At 34.0% G+C, this 21,391-nt stretch overlaps 2 protein-coding genes across 4 annotated transcripts; one reads left to right on the top strand and one right to left on the bottom strand.

The window, feature by feature from the left end:
• The first annotated feature begins 1,972 nt into the window (after positions 1-1,972).
• On the top strand, positions 1,973-3,943 carry LOC129810284 (hemicentin-1-like). Its single transcript, XM_055860653.1, has 2 exons — positions 1,973-3,447; positions 3,504-3,943. The coding sequence occupies exons 1-2, from the start codon at positions 2,335-2,337 to the stop codon at positions 3,645-3,647; spliced, it is 1,257 nt and encodes a 418-aa protein (XP_055716628.1). The 5' UTR covers positions 1,973-2,334; the 3' UTR covers positions 3,648-3,943.
• Positions 3,944-4,341: 398 nt separating this feature from the next.
• LOC129810279 (phosphatidylserine decarboxylase proenzyme, mitochondrial) lies at positions 4,342-20,316 on the bottom strand. Of its 3 annotated transcripts, none has more exons than XM_055860634.1 (6): positions 20,116-20,316; positions 14,407-14,549; positions 14,165-14,307; positions 13,920-14,077; positions 9,263-9,738; positions 4,342-4,892 (listed from the first exon to the last, which is right to left on the bottom strand). In XM_055860634.1, exons 1-6 carry the CDS (start codon positions 20,145-20,147, stop codon positions 4,591-4,593), a joined length of 1,254 nt encoding a protein of 417 aa, XP_055716609.1. In that variant the 5' UTR covers positions 20,148-20,316; the 3' UTR covers positions 4,342-4,590. The 3 variants fall into 3 exon arrangements, with proteins under 3 accessions (XP_055716609.1, XP_055716611.1, XP_055716608.1); XM_055860636.1 differs by having other exon boundaries at positions 14,165-14,304; positions 20,116-20,308; XM_055860633.1 differs by having other exon boundaries at positions 14,165-14,549.
• Between the last annotated feature and the right edge of the window lie 1,075 nt (positions 20,317-21,391).

Here is a 21,391-nt window from a genome sequence, read left to right as displayed (position 1 = left end):
ATTGCTTCACTTTTCTGAATTTTCTGTTACTTAAAGTATAAGGGACTACGTGGATCAAGAACATTAAAATTAAAAAAAAAAAACAGAATATTTCCTCATTTTTTTTTCTAGCATAATAAAGAAAAATATATTTAATTCAAATTCTTAGGCATATAAAAGTACGATATTTAAACAATATTGTCTGAAATTTTCAATTAAAGCCATTGAGACGTGATTTTTTGAGATTTAAAAAAAAGAACGTATACCTTTCGGTAGACAAGATAGTAGGTTCATTTTAAATCCAAAAATTCAAAAATCTTGTCCAGATTTTTTTAGAGTAGAGTCATCTTATTAAAAACTCAAATATTTTCTATTAGGGTAATGAGTTAATCTAGTCCTTGAACGAAGGATTTTATGTTTAGTTGATCATAACTTATTCTATACAAGACGAAACGTGATGTTCCCAAAAATGGAAATTTCATTTTTTTAAATCAACAGGAAATCAAGAACAGTAAATATTTGATTTATGGATATCAAATAAACCTACTCTATCGTGTCCACCGAAAATAATAATATTAATAATAATATTTATTTACTCACAAAAAGAAAGAAAAAAAGAAATGAATATCAAAAAGAAAAAGTTAACAAATTAAGTGAGAAAAAAAAGAAGCGAAGATTTATTTTAAAACGATCTCCGGAAATTAGGTCCCAGACGATGAATTTTTAAATCAAAATTTTAGAAATATATTTAAAATGTTGTACCTTAAAGAGCTTGAATTTAATAAATTTTTATTATGTTGAAAAGATATTAGAGAAAAATATGCTGTTTTTTTAAGTCTTTTTGACCCATGCAACCCCTTATAAGATCTTTCCGATTAGCTTTTAAAAAATTATCGGAGAGTACAGAACAATTCTTAATGCTTGCTTAATACGGGCTTAATACCGAAGGTTTAGCCATATGGCTTAACTTCTCTAATTTCTTAACATTCACGATTTTTTGAAAAAAATAAAACTTTGAAATATTCGGGAACTGGGCAAAACCTCTAGTCTGAAGACCGCTTAACGCTTAAAGATTTTATAAAAACTTGAGATTACCCATAATTTACTATTAGAGAAATGGTGATTCTGGTATTTTGTTTAAAGCCTGTTGGATTATATATTCTCACCAGAATTACAAAACCTCTTTTACATACTGATTAATCAAAGCAAAATGACGTAAAAAGCCAAGATATGCTTGTAGTGGCTTTGATTCTTTATAAGCTTTTATAATTAGGCATCATTTTTTTTAACGCTTAAACCCTAGTAATTTGAGTTCGGGTCGAAGGTACAAAAAGGACATATCGATTGAAAGGTCTATAATTTCAAACTAAACCTTGCAGAGATACAAATAAGTTCAATCTTAGGGCCTTGACAGACCTGAGGATTATTCGAGAGACGGCTAAGCGTAATTATATTAGAAATATAAACGACATTTCCATAATTTTCCACTAAGTCGTCTCTCGGCTTACGTCGTAAGTGTGTCTAGGGCATTGCCCTCGATATTTAGTACGTAGACTTTGCCAATAAAGGAAATTCATGCAAAGAACCTAAAAGCCCTAAGTACAGTAGAGAGTAGAGTCTCGCTATAGTCCATATTTGGTTTCAAATTTGACACTTGGGTCGCACTATAGTCCATGTATTTTTTTAAAATTATCAACGATTTTTAGTATTGAAATTGATCGACGGCTTCCACTTTCTTTGCGATTGTGGTACTTGTCCTTGCTCTCTTCATTGTGGATCACAATTATCACAACTACTTAATAAAGTTTGCCAAAAATATTAAAAAATAATTATGCATGTCGCATACTAAAAAACATAACCTAACTTAAAATCAGTGTTTTGAAATCAACGGTCGATAAATTGTGGACTATAGAGCGATGGCCTATAGCGAGACTCTACTGTAATTTCAAATGATTCATAATGGCTGAAAATACGACGAATTTTATTTAGAACCGTAAGTTAATATCCCTCACCGTTCTTTTTTATGTCACGGGCCAGCCATACCAGCAGATTGACCTTTAATGGATCTTGATTTATGAACATTTCTTACGTCTTTTGAATTTTATGATTATTTGAAAGAGAAGGGCTTAGCCTTGGACTACAGAAGCTGTGATAATTAAAAGAATCAAATCTAATGCGACGCAAACAACGAAAACTATAGAAATTCCATGAAATATGATAAGCTTACTCAAAGAAAACATTTTCTCCCACTAGCCCAGTTTTGACTGAGATCACGACATTGAAACTTCCGGAACTTGTTTACTTTATTATAGAAATCGATTCAATTTTAAACTTGTCCACGAGTGTTCTAAAAGAATGGTTCTTTTGCAAGTTCTCGTGATCGTTCTCAGCTTTGGCTCTATTTTTGCACGACACCAAGTGACTCACGTGCGAGGAGACAGCCGAAGAAATGAGGCAATTATCTGGTGCTACGTTACAGCAAAACCCCCCATGAAACTCTCCTGGAAATCGAATAACCATAAGATTCTGTCCGTTAGCGTTGTGGTGGGGCTTCTTGAGGTGGATAGTGAGTGGAAAATAGTTCAAGGAGGCAAATTGCATTCACAGAAGGACTTTGTCAAGACACCAGGACAGTACTATGGGATGCTCAAGAGAAGACAAAATGACTATGCTTTTGCTCTTGTGATCCCTACTTCAGCCCCGGCCCTCCGAAGGAGTGGGAATTTTATTTGTGAAGTGGGAAATTCTCCTCCAGTGTCCAACAAAACTCTTGCATTGGGATTTCCACCAACCCTTGTTCCAGAAAGGCTATTTCAAGCCAACAATTCGGAAAAATATGTTCTGGAGGGTAGCGATTATGAATTAAATTGTCCCTTTGAGGGAGATCCAGTTCCAGAAATATCCTGGATAACTCCAAACAATGTTAAGAAGGGAATTGAATTTGATGAAAGTGAGCAGAAGATTAAAATTTCATCTATAAAACGTCACCAATTGGGAAATTACGAATGTCTAGCTGGAAATATTCATGGGAAGGATAAAATGAGATATTCTATTAAGCTTGGAGAAGCTCCTAAACTCCTGGACACCAGCAAATACGAAAATGTCCTTGAGAGTTTTGTTGAATATCTGGTAGCTCCTCAGACTAAGAAAATAACTCTTAATTGCCCAGTTTCCGGAAAACCACAACCCAAAGTCTGTTGGTATCGCAGGGATACCAAGCGACTTAAAGCAACTTCCCAGAGCATAAGGATACGAGCCCCTAAAAACAGGAATTCTACATTTTTTTCCTGCTTTGCTGCAAATCAATTTGGACATACAGAAAAGATGTTCTACGTCTTTAAAGAAGGACAAATACCAGTATTTAAGAATGCAGATGTTAAGAGGGATGTATCAGTTATGGTTGGAGACAAGATCCTCCTGGATTGCTCAACCTTTGGTGTTCCAGTTCCGGAAGTATTCTGGTTTAAGGTTAGGTTAGTCAGATGGACTAAAAACTTCTACTAAATAGAGATTTCTTTATGTAGGATGGCCAAATATTGAAGCAGAAGGAAGATCTACTGAAGATTTACCCAGCCACGAAGACTGATACCGGAACGTACCGGTGCAAAGGAGGAAATCAACACGGATATTTTTCCAGGACATTTCATGTGATCGTGAAGAGACTTTAAAACTCAAATATTCTTTTCAGATTACCTTCTTTTTGATTCTCCACTTGGTGTACCCATTCCCTGGAATCACTTTTTCACAAATCATGCTCAAATTTTGCAAAAACTTACTGAATAAAAATAAAAAATCAATGAACAGTCGATTGATGCAAAAAACAAACTGAAGCGCGCAAACATCGCCAATTTGGCGGAAAGATCCCAGTGGACCATACAACCTCGTCTACAAATAGGTACTTATTTAGTACCCCGTACAAATATTATAAGAATTAAGAAAATTAAATAAAAAATATAAATCGCAATTCTAATATTAAAACTTTTTGTTAATAATTATTTTTTTAGTATTATTTATTAATATTTTTTTGTTAATAATTTTCTTTATTACTACAGTAGACTTTTGCTCAATCGGCTCTTTTTCGATCGGGCGAAAAATTTTGTTGACAATTTTCAATTTTCACGTTTAATTATGAAGCTAATTCGCTCAAATTCGCTGCAGTTCTTCCTATTTTATCGTGATTCTTTATAATTGAGCGTTTTTTGTGGAATTTACAGAGGCTTTGACGTCCAAATCTATCGATAAACCGGATGACATTTCGCCCCAAATGCCCATTTGAGAGAGAGTCTACTGTAATGCATCTCTTCACAGCATTCTATGTTTTCTATGTTTCCCAAATTCAAATTTTCAAATTCAAACACAAAATTGGCATTAACGATAAATCTTTATATTTGGAAAATTATTTTTCTATAAAGCTTTACAGGATTTTCACAAGTGTCTAACCTTAATAAATTCACAATTTTAATTCCTATTACAAAACTATCTACATATCAACTAACCTTATAAAGAAAACTTTGCTTCAATGAAGAAAATCGCAATTCTTCTGACTAAACTTCTACATGTCCAGTCACTGCCATTGTACTCTTGGAATTTATCATACACTGTGGCGTACCATCACGAGGCCACAGCTAGAGTCACACTCTCCTCCTCGAGGCATCCCAATTTCTCCCCAACACGGATTTTCTGTCCCGGTTGTATGGCAAATGCAAAATCTTTCGGTGCTTCGAAGATCAGAACAATTGTACTGCCCATATTGAATTGTCCCAATAATTCACCCTTCTGCAGCATCGTATTCTCCGGCAATGACAGCTCATCGTAATCATTGCCCTTGTGCGTGCCCACTTCAAGACCAATCCATCGATTTGTCTTCAACTTTTCATCCAAGTAGATCTGTACGGATCCCACATTTGTCGCTCCTGCCAAAAAAGAAATAAGGAAGGAAACCATCTAGCATTAAATCATCTCACTTGGAATCATGAATGGACTCAATGGCCGGAAAGAAACAGCCACACAACCGCACGATGGTCAATTGTGTGATCAACGTAGCAATTCACTTAAAATCCAATTCATCTCAATTTCCCCAACTCTCTTGTCTTCAACTATTTGTGATGCAAAGTCGCCAAGCATTCGGTCAATCAATTTAACAGAAATCGTACGACATGACTTCTTCCCTCATCCCACATCCACCTCTGACCATCATGCCTATTCGCGCGCGGTCAATTCTTTGGCTATTTTTGCACAAATTTGTGCTCAGAAAGTACAACCACACGTTGGCCTTCAGAGTGAAAAAGTCTCACGTTTTGCATATTCTCGAGAGACAAACACTCTTCACGTGCCAATTTTTCCCACAGAGAGAAGTTATACTTCCTTCCTCACCTCGCAATGCTTTTTCTTTCGCCGGCCGTCACACAAATATACACCCACGTGGCTTTCCGTGCACTTCTACACGGTAAATGGATTAAGTGGTCAAGGCGGAAGGTAAAGAACATTCAATCTTCTCTATGGAAGAGAAATGGGTATACAATTATTTCGAGGAAAATAATAAAAATATAACTTTTTCATGTTTTTGTCTTCGTTCTAGAATCTGGGAAATTTTTAAAGTCTTAATATTCGAAAAAGAATTTATTACATCTTAAAAGTTTTGCTTTCTGAGGACATTATCATTCAAGAAAGTACGTAGTAGAAGAATAAGGAAAGAAAATTTGCCCGGGTAGGGCAGGTATGATGTTACTTGGATTGTTTCATTTTCATACAATTTGTAAGAATTAGTCGTTCTATTTTTTTTTTAATTAAGACATTACATTAGATTAAGTACTTATTAAGTACTTAATAAATACTTAAAGTATTAGCCAGCCGGGTCAGACATGTGTTAGGCTGAAAATTCGAAATCCGATTTCCAAAATAAGAGAATAGCATTCAAAAAAACTCCTTAAACATTTAAATCTGCAAATATTTGGAACAAAAATGTTGAAAAAATTGAAATTTGAATGAAAAAATATTTATCCGTTTCGGCTGTCGCGAGCAATTGGCTCGACGCAATTTTCAAAAGTTAACTTACAATAGAATTTTCATGCACTTCTAGTTGCAAGCCACAAGACCTAGAGTTGCACGAATTTCGAGGACGCCTGTTAAGAATATCAGCTAACATAAAGTTTATCTGGGCTCTTGTCTGGGTGTATCACGGCCATTTTCTATTTTAAAAAGTTTGAGTACAGAAGGCCAACAAAAGTAATAAAAAATCATAGAAATCTGTGGTAGACCATGAAGTTGTACCCAATTGAATGACAGCGCCAACTGGTGGAAAGACGGGTTACTGAGAGACAGAGAAATATTGTTGCTTGCGCTACCTCTGTCGTATCTGCATTTCTTTTGTGTCAGCATTTCATGCAAGAGGGGTCGTCTGTATTGTAGTTTGCACCAAATGCAGATACAAAACAACGACAGAGGTAGCCGCATTCGACGAAATAGTGGCTGTGAAGAGTGGCGTGTCACTGGAATAAAAGTATTGAAAATTAAGTGTTTTTATTAAGATCTGGTAAGTACAACAAAAATGGCGACGAGGATGGGATATCCAAGGACAATAACTCTTGACAACGCAAAGCAGTTTGTGAGTAATGAACTGAATGAATACTGTAAGGAAAAAGGAATTTTCTTAAACAACACCATTCCCTACTGGCCACAACAAAATGGAGAAGTGGAAAGGCAGAACAGATCACTTCTGAAAAGAATCCGAATCATCCACAATTGCGATCGCGATTGGAAGAAAGATCTGCAAGACTACATAGTGATGTACAACTCTACACAGCACTACAAGTATAACACCTTCAGAGTTGTGTTATGGTCGAACGATCAGGGGAAAAATTCCATCACTAGGGATATTGAGATTGAGATTGCTTCCCCCAGTACAGATTATCGTGATAAAGACAGATCTGAAAAGGAAAAGGGGAGAGACAGAGAGGACGCCAAGCGCAAAGCCAAAATGTCGGAAATAGTCGTAAGTGATGTGGTGTTGGCACGAAACTTTCAACCAGGGAACAAACTACAAACTGTTTTCGGGAGAACCCAGTATAAAGTACTGAGAAAATCAGGGGCAACTGTCCCTATCCAGGACTTGGAGACTGGGAAGCAGTTGGAGAGAAACATATCTCATCTGAAGAAGGTTCCAGCAATACACTCAGTCAGTTAAAAGTCCTTAGAACGTGCGTACTCACTGAGATCGTACGATAGACTAAACTGTTACAGTCGCCTCCACCATCACCAGAGGCGCTGGCCTAGAAAGGAAATTTTGCATCTCGAATATTTAGACTTGCTTTTAGCAGAGCATTGATACATAGAGAAAAGTGCCCATTCTTTGCACGGTCCCAAGGATCCTAAGCTTTATAATGACTAAATTTTTCTTATGTTACTCAATAAATATGACTCCGCAATATTAGTTTAAAAACAGGAAACTTTCCACAAGTTCTTAAAATTTGGGTGCGATGAGTCGTATTTATTGAAAAATATAGGAAAAATTTAGTCATTATAAAGCTTTGGAACGTGCAAAGCATGGACACTTTCCCATATAAGGTAGGAGGAAGTTTAAGCTCTAAAAAATATAAATAAAGGCCTCAATTCTGAGACCAAGATCAAGATCAAGAAAATTTCAAGATTTTGGTATTCTGAAATCAAAAGATCAAAATCAAGATGTCAAATCTGTCAAATATCTTGGAATATTGAAACCCAAGACACAAACCGTGTGGATATCAAGATTAGCAATTCAAAGATGTCAAATTCTTGTTTTCTTGAAATAATTCCAAGAACCTCTCGGAGGTGCTTCGAATTTTTTGAGATACTAACAATTTGAAGAGTTTCATACGGAAATGCGATGAGGAATATTTAAGAGATGGTACAAAAATAGAATTACTTTGAAAAATACTGTGTTTGATCTTGTAATTTAATCGAAATGATACGTATTTCTAGATTTACATATCGAACTACACCAACCCGAGGATATCTGCAAAATAATCACATTTTGCATAAGCATTTCTTGGTTTATCACATAGATCAGAAGTTTGGTTTGAACTCCCGTTTATGGCCTCTCATTTATTCTTCAATACGTCCAATAATTTAATTTCCTAATTTATATGGCGAAAATTTCAACAAATTCAACGGAGAAGTGAAGATATTTGTCAGAAATAACGTTTCATTAAGTGTGGAAAATTTTAAATCTTGGTTCTTAGCTAAGACATTTTAAGTTCCATAAATACTTCCTGTCAGAATGTGAAATCTTGATTTTGACAATATTTGACAGCTTGAAATTTTGATCTTGTTTTTGGTCTCAGAATTGAGGCCAAAGAATGGTTTTCTGCTTTGCTCGAATGTATTTGTATGTATGTATGTATTTTTATTACCAACACGAATCACTAATGAAGTCTTGTAGTTTGAATCGAAAGCCCCGGATAAAGTAATTAAGTTTTGAGAGATTGAGAGATTCTTTTTTCGACGAATTCCGGTAAGCCCATCAATTTATGTATCGTAGAAAGGAGTAGAGGATGTGTTATTATTGTCTCTCCCGGATCTCAGCGACTTTTTTATGATTTAGAAGTTCTCATTTTGTTTTTGAAGAATCAGAATGTTGGTTTAACAAAATCTTGAAATCTACATTTTTAATCGTTAGACTTAAGATTACAATAAAGATTTTTGCTGTTTGATCTAAGTTACAAAATTTTCAATTTTTGGGGTAAAAACCGAAATAAAAAAGACACTTGATATTTCAAAATTCCGCGGACAAATCTGGAATTGATTGCATTTTTTAACAGTTATAAAATAATTTTGAAATAAATGGGTAAACGGAGTAAACGGGATAAATGGTTATTAAATTGTATTTAATCAAAACAAATTTAAATAAAAGTAATCATGACGAATTTGACACATAAAATATGCAAATTCCACAAATTAACATCTGCTGATTTTTGTGTTGTCTTCCCACCATGTCGACCTTACGAGGGAGATTGTCCTAACAAAAAAAGAGCATCAATGAGCCGATAAGATCCGGCTTGTGTTATCAGTAACCAATTTCTCATCCGACATGACGCAACGCAGTTATTGTAATCCATTCGCGTTCCAGTCGGAGATAAAGTGTTTTTGACCCGGATGACTTTTTTCAGGCACTTTTTTTTCTGTGCCACATCATTCACCCAGAAAACATCTGGGAGATTGCGGGTGGTCCAAGGGGTTTGGCTGTTTCTTTCTCCCGGACATTTCAAGGCAAGGGTTACAATAAAAATTATACAAAAAAAAAACTCACCGACGGCGGTAAAGGAGAAGAATCCGTGTTGCCACCGTCCAATGTAGAGAGCTCTCTCGTTCAGGCAGAACAATCCCGGTAGCCATTGAGCTATCTTAGGACTAACTGAGAGTAGTTCACCGGCAAAGTGTCTCCTCACTTGTGGCTGCCACGTGGTGGGAGAATGGAAGCGATGATAGTCACCAGGTGCTAAGTAGATAATGCATTGATACAATGCAGTTTCCTGTCCACTTGGTCGGTGCTTACAGCACTCAGGAAATCCCTTGGCATCATCCCCATAATGCCACGTCGGTGGCCCCAAAAATGCCTCAAGACTGTACGAGACACCCTTCACTTGCTCAATTTGGGCATCTGTTGCCAGTCCAAAATACAGAACTGTCCCATCTGCCGGCGATACAATGCACGCCTTTGCATCTACTGCTCGGCACTCAGGCTTGAGGGAACGCGTGAAGAACTCCGATAGACTTCGGTAGTTCCTGTATCACCAAAAAACCCATACATTTTTTTTAACAAAATAGCCCTTGGAAGAACCTATGAAACCAATACCCATATCCATATTTCCCAAAAGAAATAAAATAAAATATTGAATGGAGGAGAAATCAACAGTTCACGTAAGGTAAGAAAATTTTACACTTTTCCAGTGCCAAAAATGTTATTTCAATCTAGCAGAAAAACAAGCTTTTTATTTATCAGTACTAAATATTTTTAGCACAGATTTACATAATAAACAGTTAAGGAAAAATAAAAGCACAAAACACAAAATCAATTTGAGCATTTTAGAAGCCAATAAAATTATTAAATTTGTAATTATTCGTTTTAGACATGTGTCAAAATAGGCATGTTCAAAATAACCATGAAAAACTGTATCTTTAAAAAAAATCTTTATTTTGCGTAAAGGTTTAAACTGAACTTTTTGAGTAAGTTCTACTCAAAAATAATTTTAGGACACGCCTCCCACAGGAGTTGTCATCAAAAATTGTTGGTATTTTTTGTGTTTTTAATTATAATAATAAAATATTACAGCACCAATCAAAATAGATCACAAACATCACTTTCATTTCCAAAAGCTTTAAATAATCCCGCCCACTGAAAAAACAGACCACGCCTCCATCAATCTTGAATAGGAAACGAATGCATATTGCATTTTTTTACTTCCCGAACTCAAAAAGAGAGTAGTATATTCAATCCATTTTTCTTCCATTTTGTCACCGTTCTACAGCTTAAACGGTAAAAGATATCAACTTATAGTTTTATGTGAGCCCCAATAAAAAAACATTATCTCCAGATATGTTTCCCCCCACTCCTCTCTAACCCCTCCAAAAGCATGTTTATGGTTTTTCTCAAAATTGGCCCAAGCTCTTTGAACGATTTTCGGATATATTTTAGAAGTGGTCAAAATGAACATTTCGCCCAAACGTACTTATGACCGCAAAAGTCGTCATTTTGAATTTTTGAAAGTCGAAGTTCAACCACACTGAAAGGCTGATTTTTCAACTGAATTGTTTAAATTTAGATTTTTTTTAAAGATCTTGAAATTTCCGACCTGACTGCATCGGTATTAATTGGTTAAATCTGGTAATTGAGTTATAAGTTCTGGATTTTTTTTAAATAATGTTTGATCCCGATCTAGAGGTTAAACGGGTTAAACGCTAAGAGATATCGACTTTCAGTCTTCGGTGACCCCCCTGACCCATAAGTGAACATCATCTAAGACGGTCTTATTTCTTTTCCCCTTTTTTGGAATGGTTTTTAAATTTCTTACTCGACTATAAGGCTCTCAATCAGAAATGAATTACTCAAACAACCTTAATTGATTTATATTTATCGAATATTAAATTTATTTGTGCAGAAGCAAAATATTTTATTTTATTTTATTTTGATGTAATTGTAAATCGAAAAAAAAATGGAAACTGAATAATGTATAAAACAATAAAAGCCCGGTACCTCGATAAAAAAAATTAAATAATTCACGAAGACTTGTGTCTCATGTGTTCGAGCATTCCGCAAAGCTGGGATGCTTTTCCATCTCTTTTTAATTACTTACTATTTGAACTCGAAGTCGTTGCGAGATAAATGCATATATTTATATAGTTTACATATCAGAGAAGCATATTCTTAAATCGAAAACATTTAAGCATATACTTCAGTCGAGATGAAATTTTACACTGAAAAATAATATACAGTAGATTCTCTCTAATTCGGCTCCTTTAGCATCGGGCTACTTTTTAATTCGAGCAGCAGTTAAATTTGAAAAAAGTTTGTTGACATTTTTCAAGTTCGATTGATTACATCGAATGAAGCAAATATGCTCATATTTGCCATGCTTTGTCTCAGGTGTAATGTCATTTTGCATTATTAAGGGGTTTGCATGAAATTTATGATTAATATGAGCATGAAAACTTAATATGAGTATGCAAATGAACAAAAAATCGTTTCATTTCAAACAATTTGATGTCCGAATTTCTCTCTAATTTGGGTGACATTTCGGTCCCAAATGCCCGAATTTAAGAGAGTCTACTGTAATTATTGCATCGATATGAGTCAAGTTGAAACAACTCGACCATAGAGTTGCTCCAACTTTTCTCTTAGCGTAGTTTTTTAACCCTTTAACGGTTAATAGTCACTGCAGGGTAGCATTACAAAAATCGCATTTATAGCGACAATAAAGGTTTTATTTATTCAGAATTGCTATAGTATCCTCGGTAATATTCTTGTTAACATTCATTCAACGTTTGAACTCATTTTGACTCTTCGTTTAATTGCTATCCAAAGTTTTGTGTGACAGGTCAGAGAAAAAGTAGGAATTTTTTTTTGTGGAAAAAATTTCATTTCCAAAATCAAGAAAAATACCGATTTAAAGTAATCTGACTAAAATAAATTTATTTTTTACTGAAAGATATGTCGTTCTACTTTGTGTATTTTATTTAAAACATTTGAAAAAAGTAAAAATGTTAATTTTAGAAACAAAAAGAGTTTCATTTTTTTATATTTTTGCATTTTTCGCCTAAACTAAAAGAGAAAATGAAGAACGGATGGAATTTTTGAGTTTATTGAACCGTAATTAGTCTAGAAAAAAATATCACACAAATTGGACGTTAGAGGGTTAATTAAATGGTGTGCAATTGCACACAATTGGGCGGGGCTTGCAACTAGGCATGGTGGCATTGATATTTTCACATGCAACAATTTCAAAAATTGGATATTTTTTTTATAATAGATGACATTTTCCGCATAAAATTTAGTTCTTAATAGAATGCCCGGTTTATTTATTAAGGAAAACACTCTTTAGACCCCTTTCTTCTTAAACCAAAATCCAGCAAACTTTTTAGATCAGAAAAATTTTCATGAAATCAAAATTTTGTCTCTTTCTTTCTCAAACATTTTGTACATTTCTATCTCATTCTTTCGCATTCTTCCTCTTCCTTTGGTAATCAACGTTTGTAATCAATTTATGCAACGCTTTAAATAAGAAAGGGATAGAAATTTTGATTTCATAAAATATCTTGATCTGAATTTAGATCTTAGAGAGTGATCTAAAATTATTTTTGAGTAGATCATATTCCAAAATTCCAGTCAGTTAAATAATACGCCTTTGCAAAATACAAAAATAAAACAAGATACAGCCTTTCGTGGAAGTTTCTATAAGTTAAATCGTGAATTTTTAAGCAGTATAATTTTTCCCATAATAAAATTAACCATCACCAATAATTCATATCAGCAGAAGAAATCATTTGTTTCAAATAGAATTTCCAGAATTGACAAAAAAAACTACTCCAAACGGGAGAGTTTGAACTGGATAATTTTAGATGGATTCAAGTGAAATCTAAAATCTGTTTTCTTGTTTACAGCAACCCAATTGACCCTCAAAATCTTGGTAAATACGTTAATAGCAGCAGATTTTTTTTTAAATGGATCTTTAGTAATTTTCCAGTAAAATTACTAATCTATAGAGTCTAGAAATCAAAACCACAAATTGGATCAATTGAGATCTTCTTAATTGATACTTCTGTCGTGAAGCAAGTCGTGGAATTTCTCACTTTTGGTGTCTAAATTTACTCACAATCTCTCTCCCTCCAGTGATCTTATCTCTCTCGCAAACTAAAATAAAAACGCTCCACAGTTGCATGAAATATCATCACTGGACTTTTGATGCTCTTCTCATTTATATTTCCCTCTTTACAATTTCCCTGCGTGACACGTAGACGGAAAAATATTGAAATCTCATGATCATTTATTGAAAATCATCATTTTTTTCTCGTCTACATTTACATTTGAAAATAACCACTTATTGATACAAAGAACACTATCTATGCTCTTTGTTTGATAAAGAAAATCCCTCATTTATCAGAGTCAATAGAAGAAATTCTACCAGACAAATGATTTCTTCCCCAACAATGTCAATTAATTTAAAAAAGAAAAAATGTAAAGAAAAAAAATTATCTCCACAGGTTCCTTCACAACTGTGTCTTTTACCTAAATTGTGCTCATTAGCCAGCTAAATGGGAAAATAAGAAATTCTACGGAAATTCTTAATTGAAATTAAGTTCAATAGAATTTCGGAAAATATGTTTACAAGAATATTACAAAAAAAATCTCATTCTGAAGATTAATGATAAATGAGATGCGACAATTGTAAAAATTTATAGAGATCACCTACTTTAAATCCGACACTTCTGCCTCGTCGAGATTGACCCCAAAGGTCGTGGAATAGGCACCATAGATGGCTGGACGGAGTGGGATGGGAATTCTTCGTTCTGCCATCCAACCCCAACATCGACTGAAGATTCTCAATGGCAGGGAGCAGTAAACATTTGTCTGTCATGCCAAATGATTTTAACCACGAGAAATTATTAAACATTGTCAGTTAAAATTTAAAAAAAAATATTCGAGTTAGAAGCTAACCTGCCACTGAGACGCTGTCCGGGGTAATCCCCTCCTAGCCAGTTCCTTATTGTGCAGATGCCATTGAATAGCTGCCGCCAGGCAAAGTCCCATTGGAGCCCAGCGCAACAGAACGCCGTGCCATGTCATCCAACCTCCAGCTGCTAACAACCACCAATCCAACACTGACAATATTGTCCAACCTGCTCCCGCCTTCCAGCTCCAACCCCTGTGGAGCTTCCTCTTTATTTTACTCAATTTACCTTTTCCACGCGAACTGCCGCCTCCGCCGCCGCCTCCATCTGATGGTTGCGCCGGCTGCTTCGCCGACGTCGACCGACGCACAATTGCCGTCCATCGCGGTGACCATTTGTTAGGAATAGGCTGGAAATTCGCTGCTTTGATCCTATACCACAGGATTTATTCATAAAAACTAATATATTTATCCCATTTCTCTAAATAATTAAACTTTCTAATTTTAGACAGTAAGAATTTCGTATGAAAACATTTTAAATATATTAGAGGTCAACTAAAAAATTCTGAGGCCTTTTCTGAAGACGTGTTTAGTGAGCAATATTTCACGATATAAAAATCATATGGCGTTATACTAAACGCTGTTTTCAAGGTGACAACACTTTGGAAAAAAGTTCTTTGATAATTTTACGTTTAGTGAAGTCAGTTCTACGTAGGGGGAAGTGGCTTTGAAAGAGGGAGCACATTTGAAATTGGGATTTTTCACCTATTTTAAAACAAAATTGAGCCTTATCGTAATATCGCTTCATGGAAATTACAAGGGGCCAACTCAATCTGAGCCATTTTTCAGGAGACAGCATGAAAGATTCAACTTTGTATAAATAATTATCTCAATTAAGTATGTTAATAAAAATAATTAAATTCTTTTCTATTTGTATGACCATTATTATAAACATCGAAACATACATATTTTTACCTTTCAACATATGTTTTTTTTATTGTCATTCTAAATGATCCGCAAATTTCCATGAAATTAGAATGACAAGGGATCAACTAGCTTGAGTTAGTTCCCTGTTTCACAAAAGTTTGAACGACAAATCTATTTTGTGCCCCTTGATTTCAAACAAAACCGCGCAAGCAATCACAAGGAGTGAAATTTTGAAAAACTTTTCTAATAACGAAATTTATTGACTCATATCATCTAAAATTTTATTAAATTCTCTGCCTGAGTGCATTAAAACCTCAAAATCGCCAAAAAGTGAGTTGGCCCCTTGTAATTTCCAAGGAACGATATAATTTAGGTGCGCAACCAGATTGGGAAGCTAAATTACGTTATGATATGGCTTAGTTCCACTTAAACATAGGAGAAAAATCCCAATTTCAAAGGTGCCCCACTTTCAAATGTGCCCCACTTCCCCCTAATAGCTTTTTAAAATGAAGGTAAAATAAGAGAAAATTTTATATAGTCTTAAGTATTATATTACGGCAAAGGTAAAAAGGCAAGGCAAGGCAAGCGGCCAAAAAAAGCTCCTGTTTTTGGACCCAAATACGGTGTCTGATGCAACAATAAAACGGTGGATTCCGTTCTGGGAAAACGAAAGGTATGCTCTGGTAGGCCAGTATTATTGAAAATGTTGATAAAATCATGGAAATCAATAAGTTGGTCCGGGACAGAAACTATTCTACTGCTCAAGAACTGAAGATTAGCTAGGAAACAGTTTGGGACCATTTGCATAACACTGGTCTCAGGAAGTAGCTAGATGTATGGGTGCCACACGAATGTCGCAAAAGAATTTTTTGGACAGAATTGAAGTCTGCAATTCTTTGCTAAAACGCAACGAAATCGACCCATTTTTGAAACCGTTGGTGACTGGCGACGAAAAATATAGATCATATACAAAAACGACAGTCGAAAAAATCGTTTTTGGAAGATTAACGGCTAAAGAAGTGTTGCTGCGTGTTTGGTGGGATTAGAAGGGAATTTATTCACTATGATGTGCTGTTTAATTTAATTTAATTTAATTTATTTCAAAATCCATAACAAATAGAAAGAAAAAAGAATTTAAAAATAAAAGAAAAAATACAGATAAACAATAAAATACATGAACAATAAGAAAAAGAGAAAAAGCAAAAAAAAGATAAACTAATCAGCTAGTCCAGTTTGGTAATGTTTCTGAATTGCCCATTGAGAGCTACGTGCCTCACAGGAAAAGGAATTACAGTACACTCTCGCTTATCCGTGAGAGCGGGATCAATGTATGACAATGTCACATGACAAATTTAATTTTTTTTTTCAATTACTAAATCAATCAATTACTAAAATCTTCAAGAATTCCTTGGAATGGCCAAAATTTCAAGCGGCAAGAACTGGCCAATAGGAAGGGCATTGTTTTCCATCAAGACAATGCTAGGCCACACACAAGTTAACGACGCTCTAGATAGTCCAGACCTGGCACCAAGCGACTATCACTTTCTCAAGCATTTGTAAAATTATCTTCATGGTACAAAACTGTCTTTAAGACAATTGTAAAAATGAGTTAGTCAAGTTTTTTAACAGTAGGGACGAATCAGTGAAGCGGTTTCAGACTAGAGGTTTAGCCCAGTTCCCGACGGTCTCTAAATCCTAAATAGAAACCAATTTTATTGATTTTTCACAATTTAATAGGCCAATGGCCTATTATTGTACTTAATAATCCAATCCTAAGTTATTTTTTCCAAAAAATCTTGATTGTTGTGAAAAATTAGAGCAATTAAGCCATATGGCTCAGTCTCCTGTCTGAAACCCGTATAAGGGAATTGAATCGCACAATTCTAAGTAAATTTCATCTTAAAAAAATAATCCTTAAAAGGGCTCAGAACTTTTTACTTCACCTAATAATAACCCTACATGATATAAATTTACAACGGTGTGCAGTAGAAATTGTAAAGATGAAATTAAATTAATTTGTAGCTCCCCAAAACACGCGAGAAATATTTAAAAAAACAATAAAATTAAAAAAAAATAAAACAATGATGAAATCAGGGGTCCATCAAGCCTAATAAAAAGTGAAGCTATTTTTCACTTTTCCTTGTAAACATTTTGCAGATATTGCACCGCGACTTAGAAAAATTTGCTCGTAGTTCTTATATTATTTCGGCGAACATTATAAAATATGTATTTTTAGATAGCTTTTAATGTACGATTTCGAAATATATCAGACTGATAAGTCAAATCTCAGTAGGGAAAAAACTTGCCAATAGTCTTCAATGCCTCAATGCAAAAACGTATGGAAAAATGAAATGTCGAGAGGCCCCTGGATGAAATGATGGTATTAAATATACTAAAATGTTGCCGAAGCATTACCTATAGATGCTGTTTTATTCTTTGGTTTATATTCCGACCCCCAATTTATAATTAAAATTTTATAAATTTTGTTTTTTTTTACTTGGTTGTCCTGATAGGAAGAAACGTAAACAAAAAAAAATTCTAAATCATTGTAATTTCTTTTAAAATGATTTCATTAAAATTAAACCTTATTGAAAATTTATAGCCTGAGTTGAATATATTACCGCAATTTTTCAATAACCATACTGATTGTTCCTTAATATTACGATAATATATCTGTGATCTAAACCTATTTTCGTTTAACAGGGTTATTTCATGACAAGGATATTTCATCCTTGACGTGTTCAGTATGAACAACCTATACCTCATTTTCGAAATTATTGAAATTATAAATTTTGTTTTGGACATTCTTAAGGATTCCAAGCCTACGTCTCTCACAGTTTGATATTTAGCCCTTAATGCGATAAACGGAAAAACTGAGAAATATTGACATTTCACAAAATATTGAATTACCAAATTATTTTCGGGAAAAAGAAAATCAAAATCGATAGTAATTTCGCCTTCTTTGGCTACATTGTTAAGAAAGAATAAAAACAAATAAGTGTTAATCATTAGACTGCAGAAAAATCGAATAGCAGACGCGTAAAATATTTTAATTTATCGCTTTACATGAATGCATTCCGGCTTGAGGTAAAAAATCTGCATTACTGAAACATTTAATTGGCATTAAATAAACAAACAATTACACAACTGCAATGAAAATTCTTCTTTCAATCATTTTTTATATTATATTTTTTTAACGTTAAATAATATCGAATTTTATAAATTTTAAGATACGGATATATTCTCAGAACTTTTGGCATAATTTACTTTAAATCATAAGAATGTTGTATTATAGAAAACCGAAAAATGTAATTTGTCCTGATGCAATTTTACAGTATTTTTAAAGAAAAATTCATTTAATATTCATTTAACCTGCAACGGCGGTATTTAAATGTTTTGAAAGGTCATCGCCACGTTGTTTTTTTAGTTTGACATTTTCCTGTAAGCTAATGCTATTTTGAAGCTTACATTTTAAATTAAAAACCTAAAAAATCAAATCTACCAATATTGAAATAAATCTTAAGTGTTGAATCTTAAACTTTTAATCTTTAATGATTTGTTCATATTCTAGTCTAGACTTCTAGATATTCTAGGATAAAAATCTATAAATTATTGAGTTTAATTTCTTCAAGGTTTCAAGCTAAAATCAAACAAACTTATTAAAATGATGCTGCAAAAGTCCGAATTTTTTACTTCTATTTATTTTTTTTTTGAGCTGTTTGGAAGTTCCTTTGAATACAGAAAATTTCAGGGTTTCCCTAAATTCTGAGAAATTGAAAGCTAAAAGATTTAAATTGAACATTTAAATTTGAAATCTTTTCTCGATCAGCTTTTAAACTAAAAATTTTTATTGGGCAGTCTGAATTCGCCTTTAAAGGCCAATTTAAAGATTTAATGCCCAAAGATTTATTATATTTCAGGATTGGGAAGTGAAATATTAACATCAAAACTTTTTAATAAATTGGTTACGATTTACTTTGAATCAAAAAATCAAATCATTTAAAATACATTTACCAGTTCAAAACGATTTTAAAAAAATTGTCAAGATCTTTATCAAATAATTGGCATTAGGGGCTAATAAAAAATTCAAAGTTTGAACGTTTGATTTCGAATTTGGGGGGCATATCTTTCAAAATGAATCAACAAAAAGTTCATTGAATCAGTAAGAAATACAGTTACATTATATATAGCACCAAGAAATTAGATAACATTTCCAAATAATATTATCAAGCATATTGCAAAACATCTGAAGAAAAAGATGAAGAGAAAAAAATCCCAACTTGACCCATCTCCAAGGCAAAAACATTCCGGAATGTTTTACAAAAATAATTCCAATTGCTTTCTTGTGGGTACTTATTAATTTTTTTTGTGAAGACAGAGAGGGAGAGAAACTGATAAGATTCAAGCAAATTGGTCAATGAAGACAATATGAACAGAAAAATGAGTCTGGAAAGTTCCATGCAATCCTTCTAAATAAGTTCTGGCTATTTATGGAGACTGTTTCTCAGAAAATTGATAAAAGAAAGTTCTAATCTGGTTTTAGAATTAACCTATCTATTAATCTTAAATTAATTTCAGCAAGACGTGAAAGGAAGATTTTTACGTAATCATCTTGGAAGTCAATTGGTGACTCTCTCAGACAATTTTTTCTTTAACAACGCGGGATCAAGAGCCTGGCAAGGAAGGATTTACCGTGACTGTGAAGAGCGAAATTTCAATGAATCTTCATCATTGCGAATTATTCTCGGAGTTCTTAATGGTGTGAATTGGAATCAATTGGCCGACAGTGAATGGGATAATTGGGCTCTCCATGTGCAACTCTTTCCGGACATTTCAGCCCCAATCGTTCCCCCAAAAGACGCCCCCTCTTCACAACCGGAAAAGCCTCTAGCATCCAAGAAGGACAATTTTGCGGTTTATTCAAGGCAAAAAATAAATCACTGGAGAATGCAAACGAGGCAGAAAGTCCAGTTCTGGACAAAGAGAATATCTCAACTGTGAAATGTTCTCACAGAGAATCACAAAAAGAAAAAGCAAAACAATGAAGGCAAGAAGGTTAATAGACACTCACAGTCGATTTTTAGCTATAAAATACACTGCCATTTCACCCACTCTGGCACTTTCACCTTTTCACGCGATTTCACGATTTCCCGGCTTCCAACTTGGCACAAGAGATCAACTCAGAACGGGCATCGGAATTGAAATAAATTAATTTAATTTCAGACGAACATCACCAACCCACACAATACAAAGCACCAACTGATTGTCCCAAAACAGCTGTCATTCAGTTTACTTATATTTTACGCGTAATTAAATGCAAAGCGCTTCCTCGCGTATTAACGTAAAATATGTAGAATTATGCTCTTGTATAACCAATTCAGTCAATGCTATAGAAATACTTGAGATGGAATATTCATATTCTGGAATTAGTTTCTTACAAATAGATGATTTTATTTTGAAAAGAAAAAAAAATTAAAAAAATTATCTGTTATGGGGACGCGTGGAGCTGCTGTCAAACACACGTCTTAGCCGTCACTGAATTTAAATTCTTTGCACTAATTTATTACAAACTCTTTTGATTTAGATATAGTAACTATCCAAGAACACAAATTGGCAATCAGAATTAAAATCAGGAAAGAGTATGAAGGCCAATTTTAATAAATTCGACGGGATATCGAATTTTCCGTTCGCCATTTTGAGCAAAAATTTTGCATGATCTTCCGCGAAACAAGAAAACAGTAACAAAATATATTTTCATTTCTGTCGGACTGTTTTTCCCAAGTACAGTAGAGTCTCCTAAATTCGAATACTCGGGGGGTATTTTTGACATTTCTCACCTCCCAAATTCGAACGATTTTTTTTTCAAAACTAACGAAATTTGTGTGAGATTGAATTGTATTTTGAATCAAATTCTCGTACTTTCGCGCAAGTTTTAGCGGTAACATACTTTCTTTTCATTTTATACGATAATAATGTATGTAAACATTCAGGAAAAAGCACATAAATATGATTTTCATTCATCTAGAATACGAACTTTCTAACATAACCTCACAATTGACATTTTGAATCCAAACGGCGTTCGAATTTGAGAGATTCAGATTTGAGAGACTCTACTGTAATTGAAGGACTACAGATACTAAAAACCTACTCCCGACAGCAATTCAGATAACAATTGCCCAGGAATTAATCGTCTAAAATCACTCCATTTGCGTATGATGTGTAATACCATGGTAGGGATGGGTTAACGTTACTTATTATCACATTACTGATTTCACAAAAAAAAAAAAATTAAAACTAAAATTGTTTATTGTTCAATAACTATAGGAGATAGTAAGGCATTTTTAAAG

Source organism: Phlebotomus papatasi, chromosome 1 (assembly GCF_024763615.1).
Source record: "Phlebotomus papatasi isolate M1 chromosome 1, Ppap_2.1, whole genome shotgun sequence".
Lineage (NCBI taxonomy): Eukaryota > Metazoa > Arthropoda > Insecta > Diptera > Psychodidae > Phlebotomus > Phlebotomus papatasi.
This window is presented reverse-complemented; position numbering and strand designations above follow the sequence as displayed.

What these genes read in the sequence shown, in the direction of transcription:
- LOC129810284 (XM_055860653.1), top strand. Translation starts at nt 2,335, where the DNA reads ATGGTTCTTTTGCAAGTTCTCGTGATCGTTCTCAGCTTTGGCTCTATT. An exon ending in CGGAAGTATTCTGGTTTAAG is followed by an intron (nt 3,448 to 3,503) that starts GTTAGGTTAGTC and finishes TTCTTTATGTAG; the next exon opens with GATGGCCAAATATTGAAGCA.
- LOC129810279 (XM_055860633.1), bottom strand. Translation starts at nt 20,147, where the DNA reads ATGGCAGTGTATTTTATAGCTAAAAATCGACT. An exon ending in GCAGAAGTGTCGGATTTAAA is followed by an intron (nt 9,739 to 13,919) that starts GTAGGTGATCTC and finishes TTGGTGATACAG; the next exon opens with GAACTACCGAAGTCTATCGG. An exon ending in CTTCTCCTTTACCGCCGTCG is followed by an intron (nt 4,893 to 9,262) that starts GTGAGTTTTTTT and finishes CTTTTTTGGCAG; the next exon opens with GAGCGACAAATGTGGGATCC.